Source organism: Apodemus sylvaticus, chromosome 4, assembly GCF_947179515.1.
Source record: "Apodemus sylvaticus chromosome 4, mApoSyl1.1, whole genome shotgun sequence".
Lineage (NCBI taxonomy): Eukaryota > Metazoa > Chordata > Mammalia > Rodentia > Muridae > Apodemus > Apodemus sylvaticus.
In genome coordinates this window covers 154,055,277-154,081,660 of record NC_067475.1, presented here as the reverse complement: position 1 = coordinate 154,081,660, position 26,384 = coordinate 154,055,277, and the positions used below count along the sequence as shown (strand labels likewise).

The 26,384-nt window shown below is 34.8% G+C and overlaps 1 protein-coding gene across 1 annotated transcript in view; it reads right to left on the bottom strand.

Annotated features, from left to right (window-relative positions):
- LOC127683492 (rho GTPase-activating protein 20-like) overlaps positions 1–26,384 on the bottom strand; it is a 785,040-nt gene that overhangs the window by 163,618 nt on the left and 595,038 nt on the right. Inside the window, exons 3-11 of the mRNA XM_052180768.1 lie at positions 18,106–18,147; positions 16,863–16,944; positions 11,507–11,584; positions 10,149–10,212; positions 7,603–7,776; positions 5,948–6,126; positions 5,529–5,690; positions 3,708–3,817; positions 3,147–3,336 (exon numbers count right to left, since the gene is read on the bottom strand). Coding sequence (XP_052036728.1) covers positions 3,147–3,336; positions 3,708–3,817; positions 5,529–5,690; positions 5,948–6,126; positions 7,603–7,776; positions 10,149–10,212; positions 11,507–11,584; positions 16,863–16,944; positions 18,106–18,147 — 1,081 coding nt within the window. The remainder of the gene's footprint in view (positions 1–3,146; positions 3,337–3,707; positions 3,818–5,528; positions 5,691–5,947; positions 6,127–7,602; positions 7,777–10,148; positions 10,213–11,506; positions 11,585–16,862; positions 16,945–18,105; positions 18,148–26,384) is intronic.

The following is a 26,384-nucleotide window of genomic DNA, read 5'->3' as shown; positions in this document are numbered from 1 at the left end:
ATCAATGTATAGCAAAAAACATGTATATATCTAATTTATTGTTAATATCAGATAGTAATCTATAGATATTTTTGATTATAAGATTGAGTAATACCAGAGGCAATAACACCAAGGTAGACTCTAGAGTAATATGGAGTCCTAACACAGTTCAAAATATTGATAGTTGGGCAATTCCAAAGATCCATTGCATCCAACAAGCTGGTGAGTTTGGGTCTTTGCTGAAATCAGTGAAAAACATGGGAATACTATTTCTTTTCAAATTTTCACTTTTCATTAAATTAGAAGACTCTAACTTCAGTAGGTTTTATTTCTACTTTAAAAGAATCTGACCTCATGAATAGGTTATCTGTATATTCATCAGTTTGGTGAAATAGTTTACTTAGAAAATGGTTCCCAGAAATTATGGGAAATAGGACAGGTTTAGAAACCCAAAATGAAACAAACTCACAAGTATAGAAGGTAGCATTTTGTCCAAGCATATAAACCGTGGACAAGTACGAAATACTTGGTTTTTTGGTGGTGCAGTAGGAGTTTGAGAAGTTGTTTGCTGGGTTGCATTCGTATTATCTTCTTGAGTCTCTGATTCTAATAAAGGAGTAAAATCATTATTTATTGTAATTGAACTCACTTAGCACTTGCATGACCTTCACATTTTATAGCCTGCATTACTTATGCTTCACCACAAAGACACAGAAAAATAATCAGTATTATAACATTTATAATCATGATATTACTTCATAAGGCATTGGATATCTAGTTGTATATGGCCACAGTTCTAGTATACCTAGTAGTTTTAGGGTTTGTCTTGAAAGGTAAGCATATAGGTATTAGATTCAAGCGATAAAATAGTACCAATTTTTTAGTCCACCTGTGTCTTTCTGGCAGAACTGCCATGGCCAAATGTAAATTAACAATAGTATTTGAATTTCACCACACAACTTGCCTGACTGCACTTTTATTACAATCCTTGGTTTCCCCCTTCACAACCCACCGAACTGAGAGCTCAAATCTGAGTTCACAGTGTCAATGAATCCCATACTGGTATATTAGGCTATATTTTAAAACTTGCATAAAAGAAAAGCATTTTGGCATGTGCCTTTATACCCAGACCTCAGAAGCTGAGCCAAGATGATCTCTGCGAGTTTGAGGTCAGTCTGGTCTACACAGTAAGATTTAGGACAGCCAGACATTTCAGGTAGAGAAAACCCAATTTGGTATTGAATTGCTATTCAATGTATAATACACATCTAAATTAATACCCTTTATATCAAAGTAAGTAACATATACTTAGTCAATTACTCTCATTTCTGGGATTTACCTTTTGCATAAATTCAGGACCAGTGCAAAGAGGTACCAAAATATGGAGGGAATCTCTTGCAGTAGGAAATTATAACACACAGGTGAAGTGTCCCTTCACATGGTTTAGCAAATTCTTCATTGTTGTTTGTTATAAAATTCATAGTTCAGTGCTAAACGATTCTAACTTTTAACTTATAGTAGTAGGACATGTATACACACCGTTAGTGCCCTCAGAGAGAGGAGGAGCCACTTGACTTATTGTTGGTTCATCATGTTCAGGGGTGTATGTCCTCCCCTTGGGGCAGCTGCTGGCTCCATGTTCTGGTTCATTTGGGGTGATGATATTAGATGTAGTAACCTGGTCACATGAGGTATTTCCTCCGGGTCCATGATAAAACGAGGTTTCATACCATAGTGCAACAATATCTAGCCCGAACAGTTTCGGAGAATTATCTATGAGGAATGTTACGAGAGAAATCTGGGACAAAAAAAGGGCAAACAAAAAGGGTCTCTGTCATTTTACATAGTTACAAATCACATTTTATTTAAGAATTTGGGAGGCTAAAAGTATGTACTTTAAAATACTGAGATAACATTAGCTTTAATGAAGTATCGAGGCGGGCTTCTTCTTAGAAATTTAAAAGATGATTATGAGATCAGATATTCAAGTGTGGTCATCACAGTCCAATATCATATAAGAGGATGATTTCCAATTTTCACCCTGTGAGGCCCAGAATGTTATACATATTGTCCACTTGATTAACCTTGCTTGTCTTGGACACATTCATGGCTGTGCATATTTGTAAGGATGCTTAAAGAAAAGCACAGCTAAGGAGGGAACTTTCTACTCAAAGGTCCCATGGGCTAACTAAAAGGCAAGAGACAGGCAAACCCATCTATGGGGTAACATTCCTATTTCCCTGATGGTTCAGTGCAAATGCCATGGTAACAGCTTGATCCTCAGGTTTATTATGCTGGGAATTAATAAAATAATGCCTATGGAAGAAACTGGATAGTTATGGATCTGCAGTGTTTGTTTCTTTGTAACCCTTTTTTTTTTCCTTAGGATATTTGTTCCTATGCAATATGAGGAATACTTATTCTCAATTAGGCTGTCCTATAATATATTCCTTTCAGGTCCCAGGGCAGTTGGTCAATTAATAGTGAATCAGAAGCTCAAATACTGAGAATCAAAATAACCATTTGATACCAATACTGTAAAAATTCTGGTACTTTATTATAATATTTGAAAGGCAGGTCCCATAGAATACTTTACTCTATAATTCTCTAAACCAATGATAACCAGCATCAAGAGGTCAAGGCCATATTTAATTACAGAAATCAGGAGTCATAATAACCATACCTGATAAAAATGATCCAAAATTGCATTACCTTTGTTTTGTTGAGGAAACCATCATGAAAACAAGTAGCATTTTACAAATTCTACACTGATTACATCAGAATTCATTCTTGGTTGGTGAACCCAGTACCCAGGGTTTTTTTTTTTTTTTTTTTTTTTTTTTTTTTTTTTTTTTTTTTTTTTTTCATTTCACAGCATTTATTCTCACTGGATTCGTCTAAGGATATTCTAAGTCACAACTGACAAAAAAACTGCATCATTGAGCTCAAATACCTATTCATATTTTACTTACTTAAAATGCACCAATGATTCTTCCTCTCCAAAAGAAAGCCATTCAAACATGTACTTATTTTACAAAATGAAGCAAAACCAAAGCCAAAATCATCATCATCAACAACAAAGTAACTCAGACTCTGAGGGTAATACTGTCTTTCTGTCACATTGTAAAGGCTTATCAAAGCTAGGCTTAAAGTAAATGGCCAATTACCTTTTTGGAAATATCAGTAGCCAGTACTTTATTTCCATATCTAGGAAGGCATAAAAGAAATGGCGCTATTGCAGCAGAGAGACTGTATGCTGGCATGTGGTTTATCGAGGAATTTCTGGCTATTTTATTTAGAATTCTAAACATCTGTCTCAGGAATGCAGCATTCAGTGGCGGGAGTTCTTCTAAAAGCCTGAACAAAGAGACAGTTATGTTAAAAACAAGTTTACTCAATTTATAAATATAGAAAAGGGGAAAGTCATTATATCTTTTGAACAATGTATATTCAAAATATTGCTTAAATGTTTTTCCAGAATCAGGGTAGGGGTGGGGCCAAAATGACAAATTTAAGTGTAGTACAAAACGGATAATCATAAGCATGGTCCACTGTGACTCCCTAAGTCACACCTCTGTTTGCAAATGTATTCCGTGTTTGTGAACAATTGAAACCTTTTGCTGGCAGCATTTTTACTGAATATTTTTGGGATACATATTCTCTAATGTGTATAAGCAAATATTACTTCTATTTGGTTGATGTTGTTCACACAATTCGCCAGCCATTACCTCTTTGCTGTTGATAGTTTTTCTTCATTGCTGACCATTTCGGGTATGGAAAGCCAGTGCTCATACAGCTGAGAGGTCAATAGACTGCCTTTAATCATTTGAAGAAACTCCTTATATAGAGAGAAGAAATATTTTGCAGAAAACAAATTATGGAGATTACTGAAAACTTATTCAACTCTAAAATTTTGGATAGTCCCAACTTTCTTCACAGCTCCCCGACATTCCCCAAGGTAGAATGTTGACTGATGTGTAGGGCCAGTAAGATTTGTCCATAAAAACTGGAAAACTAAGAGCTGATGTTCAAATGTGCTTGGATTGCTGAAAAATCTCTTTTTAGATCGAAGTCCTCTAGTGGACAACTAAGCGAACTAGCATACCTAAGAGATCAATACCTCAGACCAAATACTATTTTTACATGACAGAAATATACAACGATGATAACTATAACAAAGAAACCCATATTATGTTAGTATCTAATTTCTGAGGTGCAGAAAATCATATCCACTATTAGAAGCATGGGAACATATGAGGTCATGGCTCTTAGAGAAGGTCCTATCACAGTTTCTCTAAACAAGCATGATTCCATAGTCTGTTCCAAATATTTAAGATAATTTTTACAGATAATGTAGCTTGCAAAGGTACTCTTGGCAATGCATGGAAACTATTATGGAAAACCACAGCTATTCAAGGTACAGAAAACAAAATATCCTGTGGCTTCAAGCCAAACTGCATACATAGTACACGCTAACTCCTAAACCCTGGGCTCCAAACATTGGTCAAAAGAGTCAGAAAGATTATATACCAGAAGATCAATAAATCTGCTTTGACATTGGGAGTCCTAGAAATGTGGGAGAGGCTTCACATTTGATAGTTCAACAATGTAATATGCTTGTCAAAACAATTTCTGAACAAAAGTCATCAATGTTAGTAATTCTAAATGGGAATGAATAAATCTTGTAAAAACAAACTTCTAGATAAAGAACTACATGCACATACATATTACAAAGAGTGAGGAAATTTGTATTTCTCAAAGGGAAGCCCCTAATTTGTAAGCCAATCATAGTTACCTCAGAAATAGTTCATATACTACCAATGATAATGGACTTATTAGGTTGTTTGAACATATTTGTGGGCTCACTTTTATCTATATAATAATAACAGAAGATGAAAATGGGCCATGTATTTTAGCAGAAGTAGGAGTCTAAGGGGAAACAAACTTAGAGCAAGGGAAAGGAAGGAGTGAAATGATGTAATTGAATTTTAATTTAAATAACAAATAAAAAGTATCATTTTATGGTGGTGAAGGTATGGCAGACTGATTAAGAATACTTGTTTCACAGCCATGAGGCCCTGCATTTCTGTACCAATATTTTGTGAGATATAGACAAGCAGATTATGACATCCTACTTGATATGTGTAGCAAAGAGTTACATGTAGGAGTCACATTCTCTATACTGAGGAAGAGAAATCTGCTTCTCAGAAAAACAGTAGTGCAAGACAGAGAATGAAGAACTCTGGCAGTCAAATGCATCTGAATTGGCATGCCTACCAGGTGACATTCCTATGCAAGTATGAAGTGACCATCCACATGGCCACATGAGAAAATCAAAGGAAAGATACTTTAGTAACTTTACTGCTCATTCTGACTGGATATTTGTTTGAGTCCCTACTCCTTATGTGATGAATAGCAGAAGAACCTTTTAGCTTACCAGATTTCCCTCTTATGTATCTACTATCACTCAAGGGAATGCATGATGAAGGAAACTACTCATGTAGACTCAGAGGAATCCAGAGGCTATGTGATGCAAGGACGATCCCTACCTTTAGAATCCAGCTTGCCAGGTGCACCGAGTGTTTTCTTATATTCACCTTTTGCCCAGAGTCGAGTTTTTCTTTCACTCCTTTGCACAATACATCACTAGGAGCTATACTAAATATACCTACTGCTGTAGGGCCCTTTTCTCTTAAGAGGGACAGGATGTCCTGAGAGAAAGAAAGGGAAATACCAGTCACTCTTTATGCAGTGCCCAGCACTATTGGCTCAGGAGAAGCAGACCAATGGCGTGCACAGGTGCAGTGAAAGGGCTGGCATGGGCAAGAAGGACTGCAAACTGGTTTGGACTCTCAATCTTTACTTGTACAAATCCCACCCTACTGTTAACTCTGAAAGATCAGGCAACACTGGTCTTTTTATCAGATTTTTCCTTAGGAAAGCCAAAAGTGAATCATGTGAGTCCTACCAGAATTTCGGTGGGCCATTTTCCATCCTTACAGATCCAATTCAACTCTCTACCAAAGAGTTTTCCCTTCTTCTTAACTTTTGGGACAGTGTACCCTTGGTCCTCATGGGGCACATAGGCCCTGGGGAAGCATCGTGTCCTATAAGTTCTTTCCTTCTTCTTCAGTATTTCCGTTGATTCTAAGGAGGAGATAAGATCATTACCTGGAATCCTGTAATATGGCCTTTTAAAAAACCAAATTTCAATTGCATAATGTCCCTGTTGTCATGGATTAGGCGTCCTGTAGCATCTTTATATTCTTCTTCCCTATACTCTACATTGTTATTAATCTGTGAGATGTATCTAAGACATGATCCCATGGGAATTCTCACAAGATTATGTTGCACTGCATCATAAGATAAATGATATGCAATTGAGCAAGTTCCCTGAACTATGTACAGGCAGTTGTATCACTAAGTCATATCCATTTTCATAGCTACCCTCATTTTTATTCACAGCAATCAGTTTTATATTTTCTTCAAATGTCATAGTGAAGCGCTTCCAATTCTTAGATTTCTTGATGAGCTTTTAGAAGGACCATTGTTACATTTCTATCATCAGCATTATTCCTCCTTCATGGGAATGCATACATGACTGCCTGTTTTGTCAAACTCGGGACCCTGGTTCCTGTAGTGTAAGTTCAAAGCTGAGATCAAAGTTTACTTTTCTCTTCAAAGACATCTTTTCAAAAACTAGACCATAATGAACACTTATATGGTACTTAAAACAAAAGTATTAAAAGTAAATAAAAGAGTCATATAACAAAATATAAATTAAACGGTCTTTCTCAATATAGAAAGTTTTGACTATTTGTCCAAAACAAAATAATAAGACTGGAAAAACACAAGTAATATGATACAGTGTGAATAGGATATATCAATTTTAGTGTAAGTATGCATCTGTATAGACATGTATTTAGGCACACATATGTATACACATACATACACACAATGACTTTTTTTAGAAAAGCAAGAATTTAAAGCAATGAAGGGGATACTTAGGAGTAATGTGGAAAATAATAAAATAATAAAACAAGAAAATATTTTTGGAAAAAAATGTCCTTAAGACAATTTCAAAAGCCCCAGAACTTAAGTATTAAGTCTATTTGAAATCCAACTGCAGGTGTAGAAGACACACAAAAATATGCTTTTAGTGTAATTGAAAATGAGATTAGAGTCTGAGCTTGGACACCAAGGTTACTTCTACTTTAGTCTGACACAGATTATGTCCAGTTCCATACATATATCCTTTCTGTGCCTCTTACAATAATTTAAGTGCAGTTCTTAGGTCATTCTCTGCTTTAATCATGAAACAACATGAAATTGTATTCTAATGAGATGAAAGCTCTGTGCCCACACACTTGTATACATATAGCATCTTGGAATTCCAGCTTATGGTGACTATCTGTCTGGAACAAATGGGATATTCTCCCAAAAAAATCAAGTTTAGACTTGATGTCAGAATATAAAGATCTCCGGCTAGACCTGGGGCGTATTGTATTGGGTTTGTTTTCTGCAGTGCCCTTCCCGTAAGCAACAATGTCAACATGCATTGATATTTTATGCAAAATTGAAATGGCAACTAGGAGGGCACTTGAAGGAAGGTAGACGACTTACTCTGCTGCTGGCTTATAGCTGAGTATCGGGGCTTTAAAATGAATTGCCCCTCCAAGTTTAGGTCTTGCCTAAGCAATCCAGGCAAGAGAGGAAAAGCTGTAGAATTTTTTGAATTTACTCTACTGTAGGTGTGTTGAAGGTGGGTCATTATGACCTCCTGTAGATACTCATAACCTATAAAAAGAAAAGAATATAAATTGAAACTAATCATAATGAGTGTGAGCTTCCAATGGGTTTTGGCAAGCACTACTCTATTTTCTGTCTCAACTTTCTTCTGGACAATGTAGACTGTCCCTAAGCATTAGGAGAATGACATGAATATTATGATAAAGTAAGGATGTGTAAGCTGAGAACTCTAAAATCAAGGAGAAAATTTTCAATTTATCACTTTATTTAGATCCACATGAGCACATTTGTTGTTTCTACTTTGACAGTATTAAGACCTGCCTGTTTTAGGTGTATGGCCTGTAGGTTGAAATACACATTCAAAGTGATAGTGAGACACAAACAAGAGCAGTAAGTTCTTGGGATTTCTGAAAAATTCATGATGTACAAAGATCTTCCAAATTTTAGAATTAAACTGATATCAAGTTCACAGATTTCACTCAATAAATTTATTTAGAATGTGCCAATCCATATTTGTCTTTTCACTGACTGAGTACTGCTATTGTGTCCATCATATAAAAAGCAAAAAAAAAAAAAAAAAAAAAAAAACTGGATGATTTTGGCCCATGCTTGTATTTTCAGCACTCATTGATTAAAAAAGTAAGGACTGGGAGTTTCATACCTGCTTGGACTCAATAGAAATATAAAGTCAAATGTGTCAGTTTGGTTTGAGCTGGTTATTATCTAGTGTATTAAAATCCTGAAAATAAATATTGAAGAAAAACAAAAGTAGTTCAGTTTCAGTTTCCTTCAAATAATCAAAATATTGCCAGTGTCCTTCATAATACATGAGAAAATGTTGAATAACAAAGTACTCTGATCTCTAAAAGACATTGTTACTGTCTCTTTTCTGTAGTTCACTTTATGCATTCAAATTTCACATTTTAATTAACTTTTAAAAGATAATCCTTGCAAGAACACTTAATGATCTCAGAATTTTAATTGTTATCCAAATGCTTCTGAGCATTTTATTACTCTTATTTATTTGGCAATAATTTAGCTAGTGAGAAAATTTTTTAAAAAGACAATAGAAGGAACACCAGGTGATTCAGTCAAGAAGTCTCTAGTAATCTGAATATGATCTCTCATTCAGTGGGGAAATTGCTTGTCATAGGGAACTGCATATTTCACATGGACTCACATATGGCCACATTTACCATTTTCATTACGAAACAGAATCTACATAGTTTAAAATAAAGAGAATATGTTTGTTTATAACATGTACACTTTTATTAAGATGGTCACAAGTCAGTGTAAAGGACAGCTCTGCCTGACTCATCACCTCAACCCACACCCAGGGAGACCAAAGCCTTCATACATCAAGTTGCAGCACAAAAAAGTGGAGCCCACAATAGCTGACCATGCAGAAGCGAAAAACAAAAAGAAAGAAGTACTAAGGCAGAAGATTTTTTAAAAAGATGCAGTACACAATTTACACAGAAGCAACACTGTCACCTTCCCAGTGAGGACTCAGGTAATGGACTTAGCATCCTCCTCTTAGGAGTGTGGGTGACTTTGGGGAGGGGGAAGGACTTCCTGTAACCATATATTTCATGGATAATGGAATGACTTTTAAAAAGAACAAAAAGAAAAAAATGTACAATCAAAGTCCACAGACACATTGTAGAACTTTGGGGGATGTTTGCTCCAACCTACCACTGTTCCAGATTTTAAACCCTGATCAAAAACTCCAAAACAAAGCAAATTGAATAAGTTTTAAACTTGCCACATTTTTTTGCCACTTACATGAAATCTTTGGACACACACACACACACACACACATACACACACACACACACAAGTCTTGTGACCGCAGTTTCCTCAAAGACACTGAATTATTCTTTGAATGTGTTTTCATTTAAATTTTAGACTTGTTTCTGTTTGTAATTGTTTTGCTCAGATGTATACTGTTGTACCATATAGAGCCTAATAACTGAGCAGGTCATACCAGGGAATTTGATCCCCTGAAACTATAGTTTTGGATGCCTATGAGCTATCATGTGACTGTTGGGAATCAATGAAAAATTTCTCTAGCTAGTAGGATTTTGTGTAATGATTACCCATTTTTTTTTTGTTGTTACTTTCTTCAGAAATGATATATTCAGAGTTTTGTTTTTCTTTCTAGGAAAATTAAGTTTCTCAAGTGAAAATCACAGTAGAATCTGTTATTTTTTTGTCAGCTCACAGACTCTATCTTAATGAGGTTATCAATGTGCCTGAAGGCTACAATGAAGTTATTATAAATATAATGAATGGCATAATATTTAGAAATTTTGTTTTAGTATGTACTTAAATGTAAATCTAAATAATGAAAAATCTGAGATTTCAGGGATAGACCATTGAACTCAGCTAGTCCTTCTTTAGATTTCTCTGGTACTTACCTTGCAGTGGTCTTGGAGCTTCTGCATGGCCAGGATGGAACCAGAGCTGGTAATCTCCATTGTTCTGAGAGCCAAAAAGAACCAACTGTCACAAATAATCTGACAGTAGAATCCTGTATAATATAGTGATTTTCTTTACTTACAATTTCCAGCTCTCTAGCAGGAAAATTATTAGGACTAGTATGAATGGCATATATTCTGACCACAGATTTGAGTCATCAGGACTGATTTCAGAAGAAAATCAAGAAGTACTTGCCTTTCCTCTCTGAAGTAAACTCCGTCTATTGATCCACCAAGAATACTGGTCTTATTCTTATAGAATAAGAAATTGCATTCGGCCATCAACACTAACCAAGACCAATATTATTACAAAATGACCCACAAGGGTCTCTCCGTCTATCAGTGGGATATTGAATATTGATTTGACATGAACACACAACCTTGAACCCATAGAGTCATATACTCACTGTGATTATGATGACTTGATAAAGAACATTTGAAAAATATAGTTATTTCAGCAACAGTGAGAAAAATAGCCAAAATAAACCCCAAGAAACAAAAAACAGAGAGGCTTTGAGGGTGCCTAGGAGTACACACAACCATTGGCTTTCATTTAGCGATAACCATTCTGTGGAGAAGATGAAGATGGGTCTAACCTGGAAAATAGGCCAGATACTGGAAAGAAGTTCCACAACATAATTATTGCATACAGAATTATGGATCCATTGAAACAATAATATAAATAGAACATTCTGTTGAAATTGCTAGCAAACTCCAGGATAATATAATCTAATTGGAGTTATCATTAATTGTACTTGCTTGTTGATTCATGAGTAAATCCAAGAAAGTGTGTCATAGAGTTTTTAAGTATTAAGCTAAGGGACAAAAATGCATTCAAGCAGACACTCAAACATCTACTCACCCAAATATAGAAGGAGAGAAAGAGTAAGAAAGAGAAAGAGCAATAGAGACAGAGAAACAGAGTGACACTCTCTGTTTCTCAGATACTCATCATACGAACCCACAGGAAGTGATAGAGAGATATATACACATATACAGTGAAATTCACCAATACACACACACACACACACACACACACATATACACCCCACACACAATAACATAGGGCTATAAGTTTCCTTTCTTTGGAAATGTAGACAAGAAATTCAAGAAAAAGGTCCCTCTCTAGATTATTATATTATAGATGCTTTTACTTCCAAAAGGAGAAGATTGTAAAATATGCAAATTTATCATGATGAAGTTTCATCTGTATAATTTATATGCATACACCTTTGCAGTTATGTGAATCTCAAAAGGAAAATTCAATTTTAACCCCAAAGAACTTGAAAATAACTTACGGGTATTCTCATCATTGATAGTAACTTCATAATTATTTCATTTACTGTATCGATGTTTGTTGCTTTTACGCATAAAGGCTATGAAAAGTACAGAGAAGAATGGTATAAAACAATGTTGAAGCTCATAAGTATAAAATTGGTTATTGTCTAATCATTACTAATAATCTAAAATCTGTAATCTAACTCTAATATAAAATAAACATTTTCTTTTCTTCCCTTGCGATATCTCTGGAAGACTTTCAGTCTAACATATTTATCACAAAATTAACTATGTGGATACTTGATATTCAAACATTAACTGTAACAGGTTGTGTATAATAAAGCAAGACTGAGTAGCCGTGGGTACAGGAGCTCAGCATCCTGATTATTCTCTCATTATGTCAGCAGACAGGTAGGGGGAGGGTGGTTGGAATAGAGCACAACCCTTTGCTTCCTCCCTGTTTAGACTTCCATCACTTACATCCTTACTTTCATGTACACCATGTGTACAGTTCTAGGAAAGTCAGGATGAATAGCAAAACTGCAATAAAAAAAGAAAAGAAAAACAAAAACAAAAGAAAATGAAAAACAAAACAAACAAAGATGGGTGATTACTCTCTCCATGTCAAGCTGTGTATATAGTTAGATGGTATACAGACATACAGTAATGAAATCTGTAATGGTGATAGAACTAGGAAATCAAAATGAGCATTTTAGAATTCCTCTATTGCTTTATGCTCCCAAAACAAGCAAGGTGCTTTTATTTTTTGATCTCTATTGCTTCTCACAGCTAGAATCTTCTACAAAGACCCAGGAAGACAGCAAGAAGTAAATAGCATGAAATAAAATGATAGGAATCTGAGAAGATAGCACTGATGTACTCGAATTCTAATATATTACTATAGTGTATGACTGTGAGTAGGTAGGTATATCTTTACGAAGATAGTTTCTAAGGTATCAGCTATCTGCAATAAGCATTGTTAGTGCCTAAGAAACAGTCCCTTAAATAAGAAACATATCACAAGTGCCCCCTTGCTATCCATAAGCAACCTTGAAACAAGAAAAAAGGAAACCACTTCATAATCCATTATCTTTCACAGCATTTTTATTTATTGTTTTCTAACCACTGGGCATAATCTATTATCCTGAAAATAATTTTGTGTGTGTGTGTGTGTGTGTGTGTGTGTGAGTGTGTGTGTGTGTGTGAGAGAGAGTCTTTGTGTGTGTGTGTGTGTGTGAGAGAGAGTATGTTTTGTGTCTGTGTGTGAGTGTGTATGTGTGTGTGAGAGAGAGAGAGTCTGTGTGTGTGTGTGAGAGAGTATGTTGTGTGTGTGTGTGTGTGTTTCTGAAGATTTATCCAAGTCCCTACTGCAACATGACAGGTAACTTGAATTTTATGAACAAGGATAAGGATACCTTACACTAACTAATTTTACATCTTGCTATCTATATACTAAGAATTATGCAAAAACATCTTAGAATGTGGAAGAACATCTCTGATCTTCTGGTGTAATGTAAATAGGATGGAACCAATGTGTGCATTTGCTCAAAATGTAGATGTGGATGAAAATATAGCTCGTGGCCCAAAAATCATATATGCTAGAAGGACAAATTCCAACACCACATACACAAATACATACATGCATGAAGACACACACACACACATACACACACACACATACACACAGAGTATGCATAATTAATTTAAAGAAAAGTAAAACTTTTAATATTTTGTTAATATCTTAAATCTTCTGTATAATTTTAAAACAACAAAGTAATATAGTTTTCTAGAGATAGAAAAATAATTCAAATATGATTTTATTTGACCTTATTGTAAAATATTGCATTCTGAGTGCATTTTGAACATATTAAGTTCTACCTAATGATTGCAAAGATGGGTGCATTTCTTCCTGATGCTGGTGATGTTTATAATTTTAAACAAAATAATTCTAAAGATACTGTTTTTAAAGCATGAAAATGAAAAGGCAACTGGGAGTTTTTGTACATGTTAATATATTTCTTGACTCATAGAGAACCAGGCATATGTAAGTAATTCTCAGGAGATAAGATTAACCTTATAATAGATCACATGTTCCTACTCTGAGGAAAAAATAGGCTTTCAATAATTGTTCAATGATACATAAAAATGTTTATTGTAGATAAAAGGAACTATACCTTTTTATTCTAAAAGGATAGAAATATAAACCCTGTAAATATTGAAATTATATATCCATAAACTAGATGTGAAACAATGAGGTGTTGCTATCTCTAATGAATTTCAGAACAGATTACTTTAAGCCACCTGGGAATATAGTAAAATGTGCTCCTCCAGCCATGGCATAGCATTGACTCATGAGGACAGTGCAGTTAGTTGTTATCTCTACAATATAAAGTCAAATAGTTAATATTTTATATATTTGTATTTGAAGTCAAGAGTACGAGAAGGTATGTGCATCTTAGGGAGTGGTTTGTGGATATCTTGGGATTCATGCAGGTGATTTGGCAGTGGATTTCTATACATCAAAGATGATTGTAAAATCATCTGCATCTATATATTTTAAAATATGAACAGAGTCTGAGGGATCTACATTCAATCCTAAGAATAAGAAAAAGGGAAAAATTGGAGGAAAAGACATCCTTAAGTAAGAATAGCAAAAAATATTTTCCTAATACATCCATAGCAAAAAATACAGGTTTATCTTAAGTGTAATGAAATACATAGATGATTCAAAAACTCTCAAACCTAAAAAGCCAAACTATAAACATAAAATCAAATAAAACAACCAAAGAATTGATAAAAATATGAAGTATCATTGCTAAATATTCATGAGGGAACATGGAGAAAGAAAAGTGATAGAGGATATTTATTTAAATTAGAAGAATATTTTTATGTTCTGAAAACAACTCTTCAACTATTGTGGAGGGTGTCATTTCCCCAATTTCTTTCTCAGTCTGTTTATCCTTGGAGTATAGGAAGACTACTGATATGTTTGAGTTAATTTTATATCAGGCCACTTTGCTGAAGTTATTTATCAGCTGTAGGAGTTCTCTGGTGGAGTTTCTTAGGTTACTTCATCTGCAAATAGTGACAATTTGATTTCTTCCTTTCCAACTTGTATCCCTTTGACATCCTTTTAATGTCTAATTGCTCTAGTTAGAGCTTCAAGTACTATAGTGAATAAATGTGGAGAGGGCAGCCTTGTCTATTCCCTGATTTTAGTAGGATTGTTTCGAGTTTCTCTCTGTTTAGTTGATGTTGGCTCCTGGGTTGCTGTATGTTGCTTTTACTATGTTTAGGTATTGGCCCTGAATTCCTGTTCTTTCCGAGACTTTTAACAACAAAGAATGCTGGATTTTGTCAAATGCCTTTTCAGCATCTAATGAAATGACCATGTGTTTTTTTTTTTATCTTTCTCCCCCAATGGGGGAGCTAGAAAAAGTGCCAAAACGGGTTTGCAGTGCCATAGTAGAAACAACAGTATGAGCCACCCAGTGTTCCTAGAGCTTCCAGGGACAAAAATACCAACCAGATAGTACACATGGTGTTACCCATACCTCCAGAGGCATAGGCAACAGAGGATGGCCTGTTGGACATCAAAGGGAGGAAAGGTCCATGGTCCTGGAAAGGCTTGATACAGCAGTGTAGGGGAATACCAGGACAGGGAAGTGTGATGGGGATGATTGGGGAACAGGGGAGAAGAGATGGCTTATGGGACTTTTGGGGGGGGAGGAGAACCAGGAAAGGGGAAATCATTTGAAATGTAAATAAAGAATATATCTAATAATAAAAATAAGAAAACAACTCTTCAAGGACAAAAGGGAAACAAACATATCTCGTGAAGAAAAGCTATAAGGTACATACCTATTACCAATCTTCTGAACTACACAAAAGGTAATAATTATGTTAATTATTAAAAAAATTGCTACTAATTATAAAATTCTTAATAATTATGGAAGGATAATATATGAAAGTACTAGAGTTGTGGTTAAAAATCAGTAAAAATGTTTACTTTTCAGGAATTGGATCTAAGTCACCATGGTGTTGAAAGACATCAGAGAGATTGCTCATGTACAATACTGAGCATTTGCCATAGATGAAATCAAGCATCAGAGGCAAGAGAGCAGTTCCCTACAGGACTATCTGCTCTTCTCCTCTTCGCTGTCCTGAGGACACATCTGCTTCAGTCAACCTAATGTATGTCACTGGTTAGTAATTACTTTTATACTACAATTTCTCTTTACTGTTTTATATAACCTAGAAAATACGAATATCAAGTTTTGTGGTATTCATTATACACAGCTTGGTAAGTGTGTTGAAATTTTAACAGTGACTTGTTAGAATATCGACTCTAGGTACATTTTGTACACATTAGCATTTATAAAAGTCAGAGAGATTGTGATCCTCTGAGCTACATTCTATTCTATTTTACAGTAGCGATAGTCTTCAATGCTCTGCATGCTACATAAGTTAAGTTTCTGATCTGCACTGAACACAGTAGTGAGAATGAGCAATAATATAAGTACTAAAAAATAGACAATTATTTAATAGTTATGTGTATAACTCAATGATAAAACTACTATGTAATATGTGTTAGGTCATGAGTATCACTGTACATACTATTCACACATATGACCACACACACACACACACACACACACAAACACACACAAACACACACATGCCCTAAGGGTAAATTAGTAAAAATGATTTCAAAGGAGAAGTTACATGAAAAGAAATCCCTATGCCTAGATCATTCAAATAAATACTAAGATAAAGATCCCTGATTATGCAGTTGTTCTTCCAAAGCAGTTGTGAGGATGCACAGAGACATACTGAAAGAGCAGAGGACAGAGCTTAAGAGATAAAATGGTGCAAAACATGTGGATGCGGAGAGCAAATTAATTCCTGATAATATTTTGCTGTTTAAGATTTCTTTATGGTTATATTATAAAATAACATTTATTTATGACTAGACAGAAATATTTTAAAATAAATAATAGTTGAACAACCCATGAGTTAATATATAAGCAATAACAACTCAAGAGAAAAAGCAGTTTAATTAGTATAATAATACTTGGCTTGGAAATATATGCTGATGCAATGCCCTGACATAATTTTCAATCACTTATGAAAAATATTTCCTCTTTTTTGTTGCTTTAGCTTGTGGATCAATCTTGTGCCGCAGTGCTTTCTATATATCACATGTAAAAGTCACATGTGTGCATGCCATACAAATATATATTCTATAGACATAAATCTCACTATGTCTCCCCTCCACTCTCTCCTTATGTCTCCCATTTCCATTACTCTACAAACTGCCTGTCTCTCTGCAAGTCATGAACTTGAAATATCAGGTTTGGTTTTGTATTCACATACACTGTCACAGTTTGGGATGTCCTCAGTGAATATCTTCATTGAGAAGTTTTTCTGTATACCCATCCTGGCTTCATTAGTGGATCTGATCAAATACAATAAAACACACAATATAGTAAAATTAATTTTCTAGTATCTCATTTTAAGCTAATCGCTGTTAATAGTTTATAAGAATCATCTTGGTGTTAAATATAAGAAAGTAGTTCAGCAATATTCACTATTGGATTAGGGAATATTTAAAAGTGTTTCAAGCCAAAACCATGGTCATGTAATAGCACATTGATCTAGGATGCACAGAAAGTCCTCAGAACTTTTTTTTTACAAGGTTGTAGTCAACTTGACTCCATCTGGAATGAACTACAAGTCTGAAATGGAGTGCATACCTGTGAAACAGATCTGGAGGCTGGAAGACACAAGCTTCTGACTTAGACCTCAACATGAAAAACTTGAGGCATAGGGGCCATGAAAAGCTTAGGCCCAGGCAAGATAGAACACACCCAGCTTTACTCCCTAAAGACTGAGGGGAGTGGATCTGAGTTCAAGGTCAGACTGAACTCAGCAAGGTCCTGATATAAGCAGGGTGGTAAACATCTTTAATCTGAGCCACACCCTCTGATGGAGGCCTACATAAGGACATTGGAAAAAAGGCTCACTCTCCTTTGCTTGCTTGCACTTACTGCCAGAGCATTTGTTAATATCTACTTCTTCAAGATTCTAGTAGATACAATAGACCAGGTGAAACAAATTAGCCTCATAGACTGAACAACTACAAGATATTTTAACTTCCTTTTCACAGCTGCCCATTGTTGGATTAGTTAGACTACAGCTGTTAGTCATTACAGTAAGTTCCCTTAATACATAGGAAAAAAATACATAAATTCTGTGGCTCTAGAGAAAGTTCTGTGACTAATACACAAAGAAAAGGCAAAAATCTGCTTTACTTCAAAAGAGGAAATACAAGAGGGCTTGAATAGACATGGTACAATAACATCTATGGAGTCAAACACAAAGAAATACTGAAGAGTACTGTTTACTCCAATATAAAGGGGAGACAATGAATGCAGAACTTCCTGAAAGTTAAATGAAATATACAATAGACAGGAGAATCCAAAGCAGTATCCAATGACCATCTAATCAGCAACATATTTGGAGACAGGCTATGAAATATATTTTTAAGGAAGAAATGAATAATCGACTGCAATTCCCATATCAGTACAGAATTAAAGTATAATTACAAATAAAATACCTTTTGATAAAATAATACCAGCGATCTTTCTGTTCTTTTGAACTGTAATGTTAAAAGTGAAAAACAAGATTAGGGTCTTGACAATGGAGAGACTTTTAAGATTAATCTTCATAAAACCCAATGGCCCTCATGAAGGTGTACCTGTAGATGGTATTTTCCACATGGCTGCTTTTCTGAATGACTTGTTTCACTGGAACACTTTTAACAGGAAGTTGAATACAGTTTGACAGCTAGTTGGGAATGTCAAGGCTTGACTGTGTTCTAAGAGCTGTATGACTATGGCTGTGCCAACAATTACTCCTAGCTTTAGTTTCATATGTATAAAGGGATAATTAAGAAAGTGTCCTCTTACCGTGAGGACATGTTCATATAGAAAGGTATCATTATTCGCACTAAACCACAGGAAAGTTACATGACCTTTCATTAGAATGCACTTAACTCAGGATGAACACCGTTTAAGAAAAAAATACTGTTTATTTCCTTGTGTGAATTACAGAACTAGCATACAAGACAGGAGGTCCTAGAAACTAGTGCTTAATTCGTGTGAGTCACCATGTTAACTCTCCTGGTACAAATTAAAAATAAGCTCACCACTATTCCACTGTAGCATAAAATACTCTAATTAAAGATGGAATAAAGATGAATTCACAATGCTAACATTCTATAACTGATAATTATATATTGAATGAGTTATACCTCAATGATATTTGACATATTCAGTGTCTGATAGTCATCAACATTATCTTGTTGATCAATGTATTTCTGATTCAAACAGTATCCCTCACCCAATGCACTATTCCTCTTGCCCATGCTCACAATCCCATATCAGGTATAGTTTTTTCATCTGTAAGCTAATGGTTACATAGCTTCCGCTTTCTGAAAATAATTATCTATGCTGCAAAGATCTTTCATTCACAGAATTTTCTTCTTCCTTTTGCCATGATTCTAACATTCATAACCTCAAGCTGTATTCCTGTGGAACTATGGACTGATTCTTGTTCAAAGACTGCCACATTCATGTTTCTACCATTAACTGCTTACCTACTCTACTCACTGCCTACAATCATTTTTGTCAGAAGGGTGGATGATGCCTGTGACACCCAACCTACACATACAAACATATCTATACACATATATACATATTATATATATATATATAATATGTATTATATATATTATACTGAACAAACAAATTTGAGTACAGATTCAGAGGTGATGAGCTGGGAGTGTAAAGAAGGGTATGTTAACTGAAGAAGGCTTAGAAGAGCCTGGACATTGAGCTCCAGCATATCAAAATAAGCTAATGTGTGTGTCTATCACCTGCAGATTCAGTTAAACCTTACTCCTTGACCCTTATCCTTATCAGTTGACCATTAGACACAAAATATTCAAATACTTGAGCATTCTATGAGTAGCTATTTTTAATGTGCTCAATTAAAAACTATTTTTATGGAAATTACCTGGGCAGTATTGGAGGTATTGGTTAAATATAAGTAAAATATGCAATATTATTGGAGGGAGATCAATTTCTGTATTTTTAAAACCTAGATACTGGATATTATAGGGCAAAGAATGTGGAAGGTATCTTCTAAGTCCTTGTTTGGTCCACATTCTGCTTAGAAAATAATGTCTCTCCATTCTACCCCAAGAATCTTCTGGAGTCCTGATGAACATCTAGATCAAACATTAAATAATATACTTACATTTGAAATGCATGTTTTGAAAAGTATAGACAAACTAGGGACACTATAAAAGGAAAAAAATTGAACTTGACAGCATGTATACAATCAGACTAAACTAGATTCTTATTATGCAAATATTGTGGTTAATTATTTAACCTGTGAATTAGGAAGCATTAAGTTGCCCCACAATTTCTGTAGCTATCCTCCTGTGAATACAAGTCCAAAGTGTAGGTCTTACCTAAAGGTGGCCAAAAACATTCCAGTGGGCCAAAACAGGGCAAGTGTCCGGCAGGTGCAGATTTCATTTATCCTGACTAGGTTGATTATGTCCATATTATCCACAGCACACAGGTATTGCAAAGGGATTATGTGTTTTATTTTAAACTTTCTCTTCTTCCTAGAAAGAGAATCTAGTATCTCAGTTAGTTTGATCTGCATTGTAGTGGGAATTGCTTTTAGAAATACCCAGGTTCTTCCTGTCCCAGAGCAGAGGAGGATCCGTCCATTTTTTCATTCAGGCACAGTTCAAGCCAAAGTAGATGGAATTCAACCAAGTTTGTGTTGAAAGAAGTTACTGGATACTAGTGTCTCAATGCTCACAAATAGACATAGCCTAATTGTTTTCTGATTGGAGAAATTTTAGAATGACTATACTATGAATATGTGTGTTTATATGTGTCTGTGTGTGTCTGTGTATATATATGGCATTTTTAGAAGGCCATGTATTTCATGATTTCTCTTTGTGATTTTGATAATAATTAACCATATTGCTATATTTCCATACTGTCCATACCAAAAAAAATTTGTTAAAATTTTGTGTTTTACTTAATTACATTTAATAATCTTTCAAAATTAAATTATATAGAAACATTGTCTGGCTGGATAAAAATAATCTTCCATTGTCCTTCTTTGTATACTAAGATGTCACTTCAGCACACTTCAATGGCTCCTTTTGTAAACATACAAAGCACATCTCATTCAAGAATCCAGAAAGATGATTATTTATCCCAATAATTTAAACAAATAATTGGAAATGTCTTCGAATCAAACATTGTGATCTAATCAAAAGTGTTTGTAAGAAGTAGTAATCTTGGAAGGATTACTTTCCTTCTTCCATCATTCCTTTTCTATGGAGCTGGTCCTTTGAGAAATTCACAAACATATACACTGTGTTCTGACCAGTTTATTTTTTATTTTTTGCTCTCTAACTTCCCTTCTATCTTTTGACATAATCCTTCCCAGATTTGTGACTGTTCTATTACTTTATGATAGGCTGAATATGACCTCGGTGTGCATGCATGTGTGAGAGGAAGTGCATGTGCGTGTGAATGTGCATGTGCTTGTGCGCATGTGTATGTGTGCGTGTGAGCGTCTGTGCGCGCGCGCGGGCACGTGTGTGTGTGTGTGTGTGTGTGTGTGTGTGTGTGTGTGTGTGTGAACTTGGGTATGTAACTCTGCATTGCACACTGTTAAGGTGATGTGTTGGTCCAAAACTGAAGATAGTGATTCTTCCTCTCTCAGATTCAGGAGACAATAGGACACAAGAATAAATCCTGATTCAAAAGTCCTATATATAAATCTATCTAAGCTTCAAACATGTGACATTTTTGAAACATGATATTATAGAGAAAGATTTACCACTCTACCTAATGTAACATGTAACAGCCAAAATACAAGCATATAATGTAATATTTGTGAAAGGATATACGCATGCACACTCACATACAAACTTACAAACACATGTATCAATCTTATGAAACATTTGTACTTATATCTTTTTTCTACCTCAAGTCTTCTAATTATAGATATATACATATACATATGTGTGCGTATGTATGAACCAAACTTTAGAAGAAATGTATACATCCAAAACTTCTCTTTTCAATGTCTGATAAGAGATAATGTCCATGAAAATAGAAATAATGACAATCACCTCCTATTAGAATAATTATGCTCTTTCCATACCATGAATGACAATCTCAAAATAGTTTTAATTACTATCACTACACAGCAGAAGTGGAAAAAAAATATATGGTCATTCAAGAAAAAGATTCATTATACTTTTGTCTTAGTCAGGGTTTCTATTCCTGCACAAACATCATGACCAAGAAACAAGTTGGGGGAGGAAAGGGTTTATTGAGCTTACATTTCCACATTGCAGTTCATCGCTAAAGGAAGTCAGGACTGGAACTCAAGCAGGTCAGGAAGCAGGAGCTGATGCAGAGGCCATGGAGGGATGTTTCTTACTGGCTTGCTTCCCCTGGTTTGCTCAGCCTGCTCTCTTATAGAATCCAAGAACACCAGCCCAAAGGTGGTACCACCCACAAGGGGCCCTCCCCACTTGATCACTAATTGAGAAAAATGCCCCCACAGCTGGATCTCATAGAGGCACTTCCCCAACTGAAGCTCCTTTCTCTGTGATAACTCCAGCCCGAGTCAAGTTGCCACACAAAACCAGCCAGTACAACTTTCCTCTACTCTCAAAAATCTAAGTGAATTTCACTTACACCAATTTCATTAAAAGGTACACTATCAGTATATATATATTTATTCAATGAGTCTACTACTATCTTTTAAAAATGTAAGTATTTCCAAGTGTGGACGTAAGGTGAAATGAGTAGAAATGATGAGGGTGGTAGATAAACAGCCAGGACATTCACTTATTTTGAACCTGCATCAGACACTAATAAACATTTTCTATGCTGCAAGCTTACAGTGACTGATCAGGGTTGAAAACTAAATTTACCCAGTTGGTTGTAACTACAATGTATTGAAGAATTCTCTTCTGAACATTTCATTTTGTCACAATTTTTGAAGTGGATCTTCAGGAATACTATTTAAGGACGATCAGAAAGTTTATCGCCCAAACTGAATAAGCTTTATTATTTATTATTGATTTCTGTCCTCAAAACTTTTATGAACTTATAAGAATGTACCATGAATTATTAACTTGATAATGTTAATACCAACTTCGTACCTTCTATAATAATATGAAGGCTATGATCATGGGCAGTAGAGAGTTTATGTGATGTGGCCCCACAAAAAGATCCTCCATGGGCATAAATTAGAGTGCATCATTGTATACTGCTTCATTTAATCACAGCATTTTTATCTAGTATATGCAGAATCACCAACTAGGAAGTACCCTGTACCTGCAGTTTTCCCTGATTAGGAATTGCTATTAGTAGGGATTGTGGCTGCATCTTAATTTTTAATGCTAATTTGGAAACTATGTGGTCAAGAGGCTTACATGGGTTGCCACTTGTGTACAAGGATAATAATCAGGGATTCCTTCCCTCTTTTATCTACAGTCTATCTGAAAACAATAAGCAAGAAGAGGACACCTACTTCTCATATTTTAAATATTTAATCTTGGGAACATGTCTCACTGTATAGTCCACATATCCCACAGTTTCAATACTCATAAGTCAGCTTTAACAATACTAGAATTACTGGCATGTGCTTGCACATCTGCCTCCTTTTCAAGTTTGTTATTGTTTCCCCAGATTCAAATAGCAGGATAGCACCTTTAATAACTCATTCTTTTAAAAATGTGTCGAAAACTTGTGACAAAACAAATTGAGAAATGTGTAGGAGAGTGTCTGCCAAACCTCAACCACAGAAGACTAAAAAGTTGCAATCATGAAGTAATAAAGTAAGTATAATATTTTTTTAAAAAAGAAGTAAAACAACATTTTATATTTGTAAAAAAAAAAAAAGGCCTAGTTAAAGTGTAGCCTCTAACAATAAGGAATGCATGTTGCAGATACTCACAGGTTATTAGAAACAACCAAGACGTCGCTGAATAATGATAGGTGTTTTTTACACATCTTCATGCCTCTTGTGAGTTCCACGGGGCCTTGGCACAGCAAGGTGCGTTGTATTTCTCCCATGTCTTTCTTCATAAGTGTTTCAATTTATATAAAATAAGGTACTCCTGGTAGAGGTCTCCACCTAATAGAACGAGTATTCAGTGGATAAGACCAATGTTCATACTAAATTTTAAAGGATTCATCGTATGAAAACACAGTAAATAAAGTTTAAAGGGAATATCTGAGGAATATCATAGAAACATTTATGATGATAACAGTTAATATATTGTATACAAGTATGAAATTCACAAAAAATAAGTATGTGATATTAAAAGATAATTGTAACTCTTAACATAAATAATATGCTAATGGGAAAGATAGAAAAATTTAAACAATGAACCATAGTTAAAAAATTTAGATTATTTTTTTATACATGTGTTCACCCTGGCCTTTCCCATATTGGCCCATATGTCTGTTTCCTTCAGAAATTTCTTTTTAATGTCATTGTGCCTTCCTCAAACTGTCTTGAACAGTGAAAATTTAGAAATGGGCTCATGGTGGGCTATATGGTCTTCTGAAGGTGTAATTGTATTAATCTAAACAACTCAAGCCAAAGAAGTCTGCTTTGGTGATTCTGATGTTCAGCTGAGCTGTCAAAACTGTTATAATAAACTAGGTCACTGTCAAATCAGAAAACCAATCTAACTAACTAACTCTCCAGCGTTCAAAAAATATTTGTGAGTTGGTCTATTCCAGGAAAAGGACTCATTTTCCTTGATTCTTGCCTTGATTCTTGCCTCTAGAGATATCAACATTGATTCTGGGAAATAAAAATACTTGTACATCTTAAAGTCTCCACCTAGATTCCTGTACCTCTCCAAAAGCTCTCCTGTGCTGAGTTAACTATAGAACCTCTTCTCCATCTTAATGAATGCAAAGCTCTCCTACTCAAATCATCCCCATTTTTCTCTCCAGATATTCTTCCTTTTTGATTACCCAGCCTTGGCCATACAAAATCTCTTTCTGTTTTCTCTCTGCTCCAACATTTTCCAGCTGACTATGACCAGTTTCCTCTCTTATCCATAATGAAATTCTTCCCTGTAATACTGGAGTGACTAATCTTCTGGATGTTTCTTTACAGTAACCTGCTCATACAAATGGATTATTTATGAGAAATATTTTTAAGGGAATATAATTCTGCCCAAATCATAATACATCTTTCAAAGATTATGCACAGATGCATGATCTCTTTACTTAGAAAGCCTTTGGGATCCATGCGAATCAATGTGTAAAAGAGATACAGGAACCAATGGTTGTATTGCACACAGAAACATTAATGTAAAGATATGTTGAAAGATAATACCAACTCAGTTTCATGATAAACAAATTGAAAGTAAATAAAAGTATCTGGAAAGTAGTTCCTGTCTAATCTGAATTAACATTCAAATATCTTGAAATAGATTCCATGAACACAATGTGTATTGGAAACTATAACAATTTGAAGGAAACCAGAGATTTGGGGTCTACCAAAGTCAGAACAAATCCATTTTAAAAATCTTTGTAGTCATGGTGGTTAGAAAAATTGGAATGAAGATAAAATAATCCTCACTCATAATTTGGACCGATTTTTTTCTTAATATTTTCAGAACCCATTCTCCTATATGCTCAAAGAATCCCTAAACTCACTTAATAATACTCTTTCTACAGAAGATTTGTACTGAATATTCCTTCAATGACTACCTTTTCAAGAAACCACTGCTGAATTGAGACTTAGTTGATATCTAGAGGAATCAAGAGAAAACACTTTCTTATATAATTAGTCTATCATGAGATTCAAATTAGATTTAAAAAATACCTTTTCCGTGGAGCCTAGAAGGGAGAATCTTTTAACAAACTCGAAATTCTGTCTTCCAACGCATGAACAACCAATTGGTGAGTGCAGTTGGTAGACAAACTACTGAAGTCTGGGGGCCTCTGCAGTACTCAGGCTGAAGGACCATTGTGATATCAATAGTCTAAGGCTCATGTCATCTGAAACAGTGACACATGCATTGCCTTTCCTTATACTTAGTGGCTTCAAAAATTATATTTTTAGTAGTTGTTTGAATAATTGTAAGGAATAACATTTTCACAAAGATAGATAGGTAGACAGACAGACAGATAGATAGATAGATGGAAAGACAGATAGATTGACAGATAGACCACAATAATATGTGTATAATAATAAGAGAAATATTTGTTTAAAATATTATGAAATGTATATTCATCTCCAAAGATTCTCAGTTCTTAATTTTTTAACCTATCCAGAGTGAATGTGAAAAAGACAGCATGAAGACTTCATCAACACTCTGAACCTTAGAGTCTAATAAATGCAAAAATCAGAGGAAACACTGAAGACTTTGGAGGAAGATACATACATATTAGGATACAATAAAGTTTATGTAGTACAGCTGAGAAGCACAACAAATAATGACTAAAATAGCTTGGGAAATTCTCAGTAAATCTTATAATTAATTATATAGCAACTGATGGAAAACAAATCATCACAGAAAACCATGGTAAATTAGAAATGTGATGTCCATAGTGTAAGGCTATGTAATCTATGAGAAAATGCCACATACACCTCATTCCCTTCAGCTTTGTGGCTTTTTATTTTTGAATAATTGCTGATCCTCATGTATTTATACAGAAGATCAAATTTTTCTCATCTACATGTATATTTGTTTGAAATTATATAGATAATAGATGGGAGAGATATGGATTTATATCTGCACTAATATGTGTA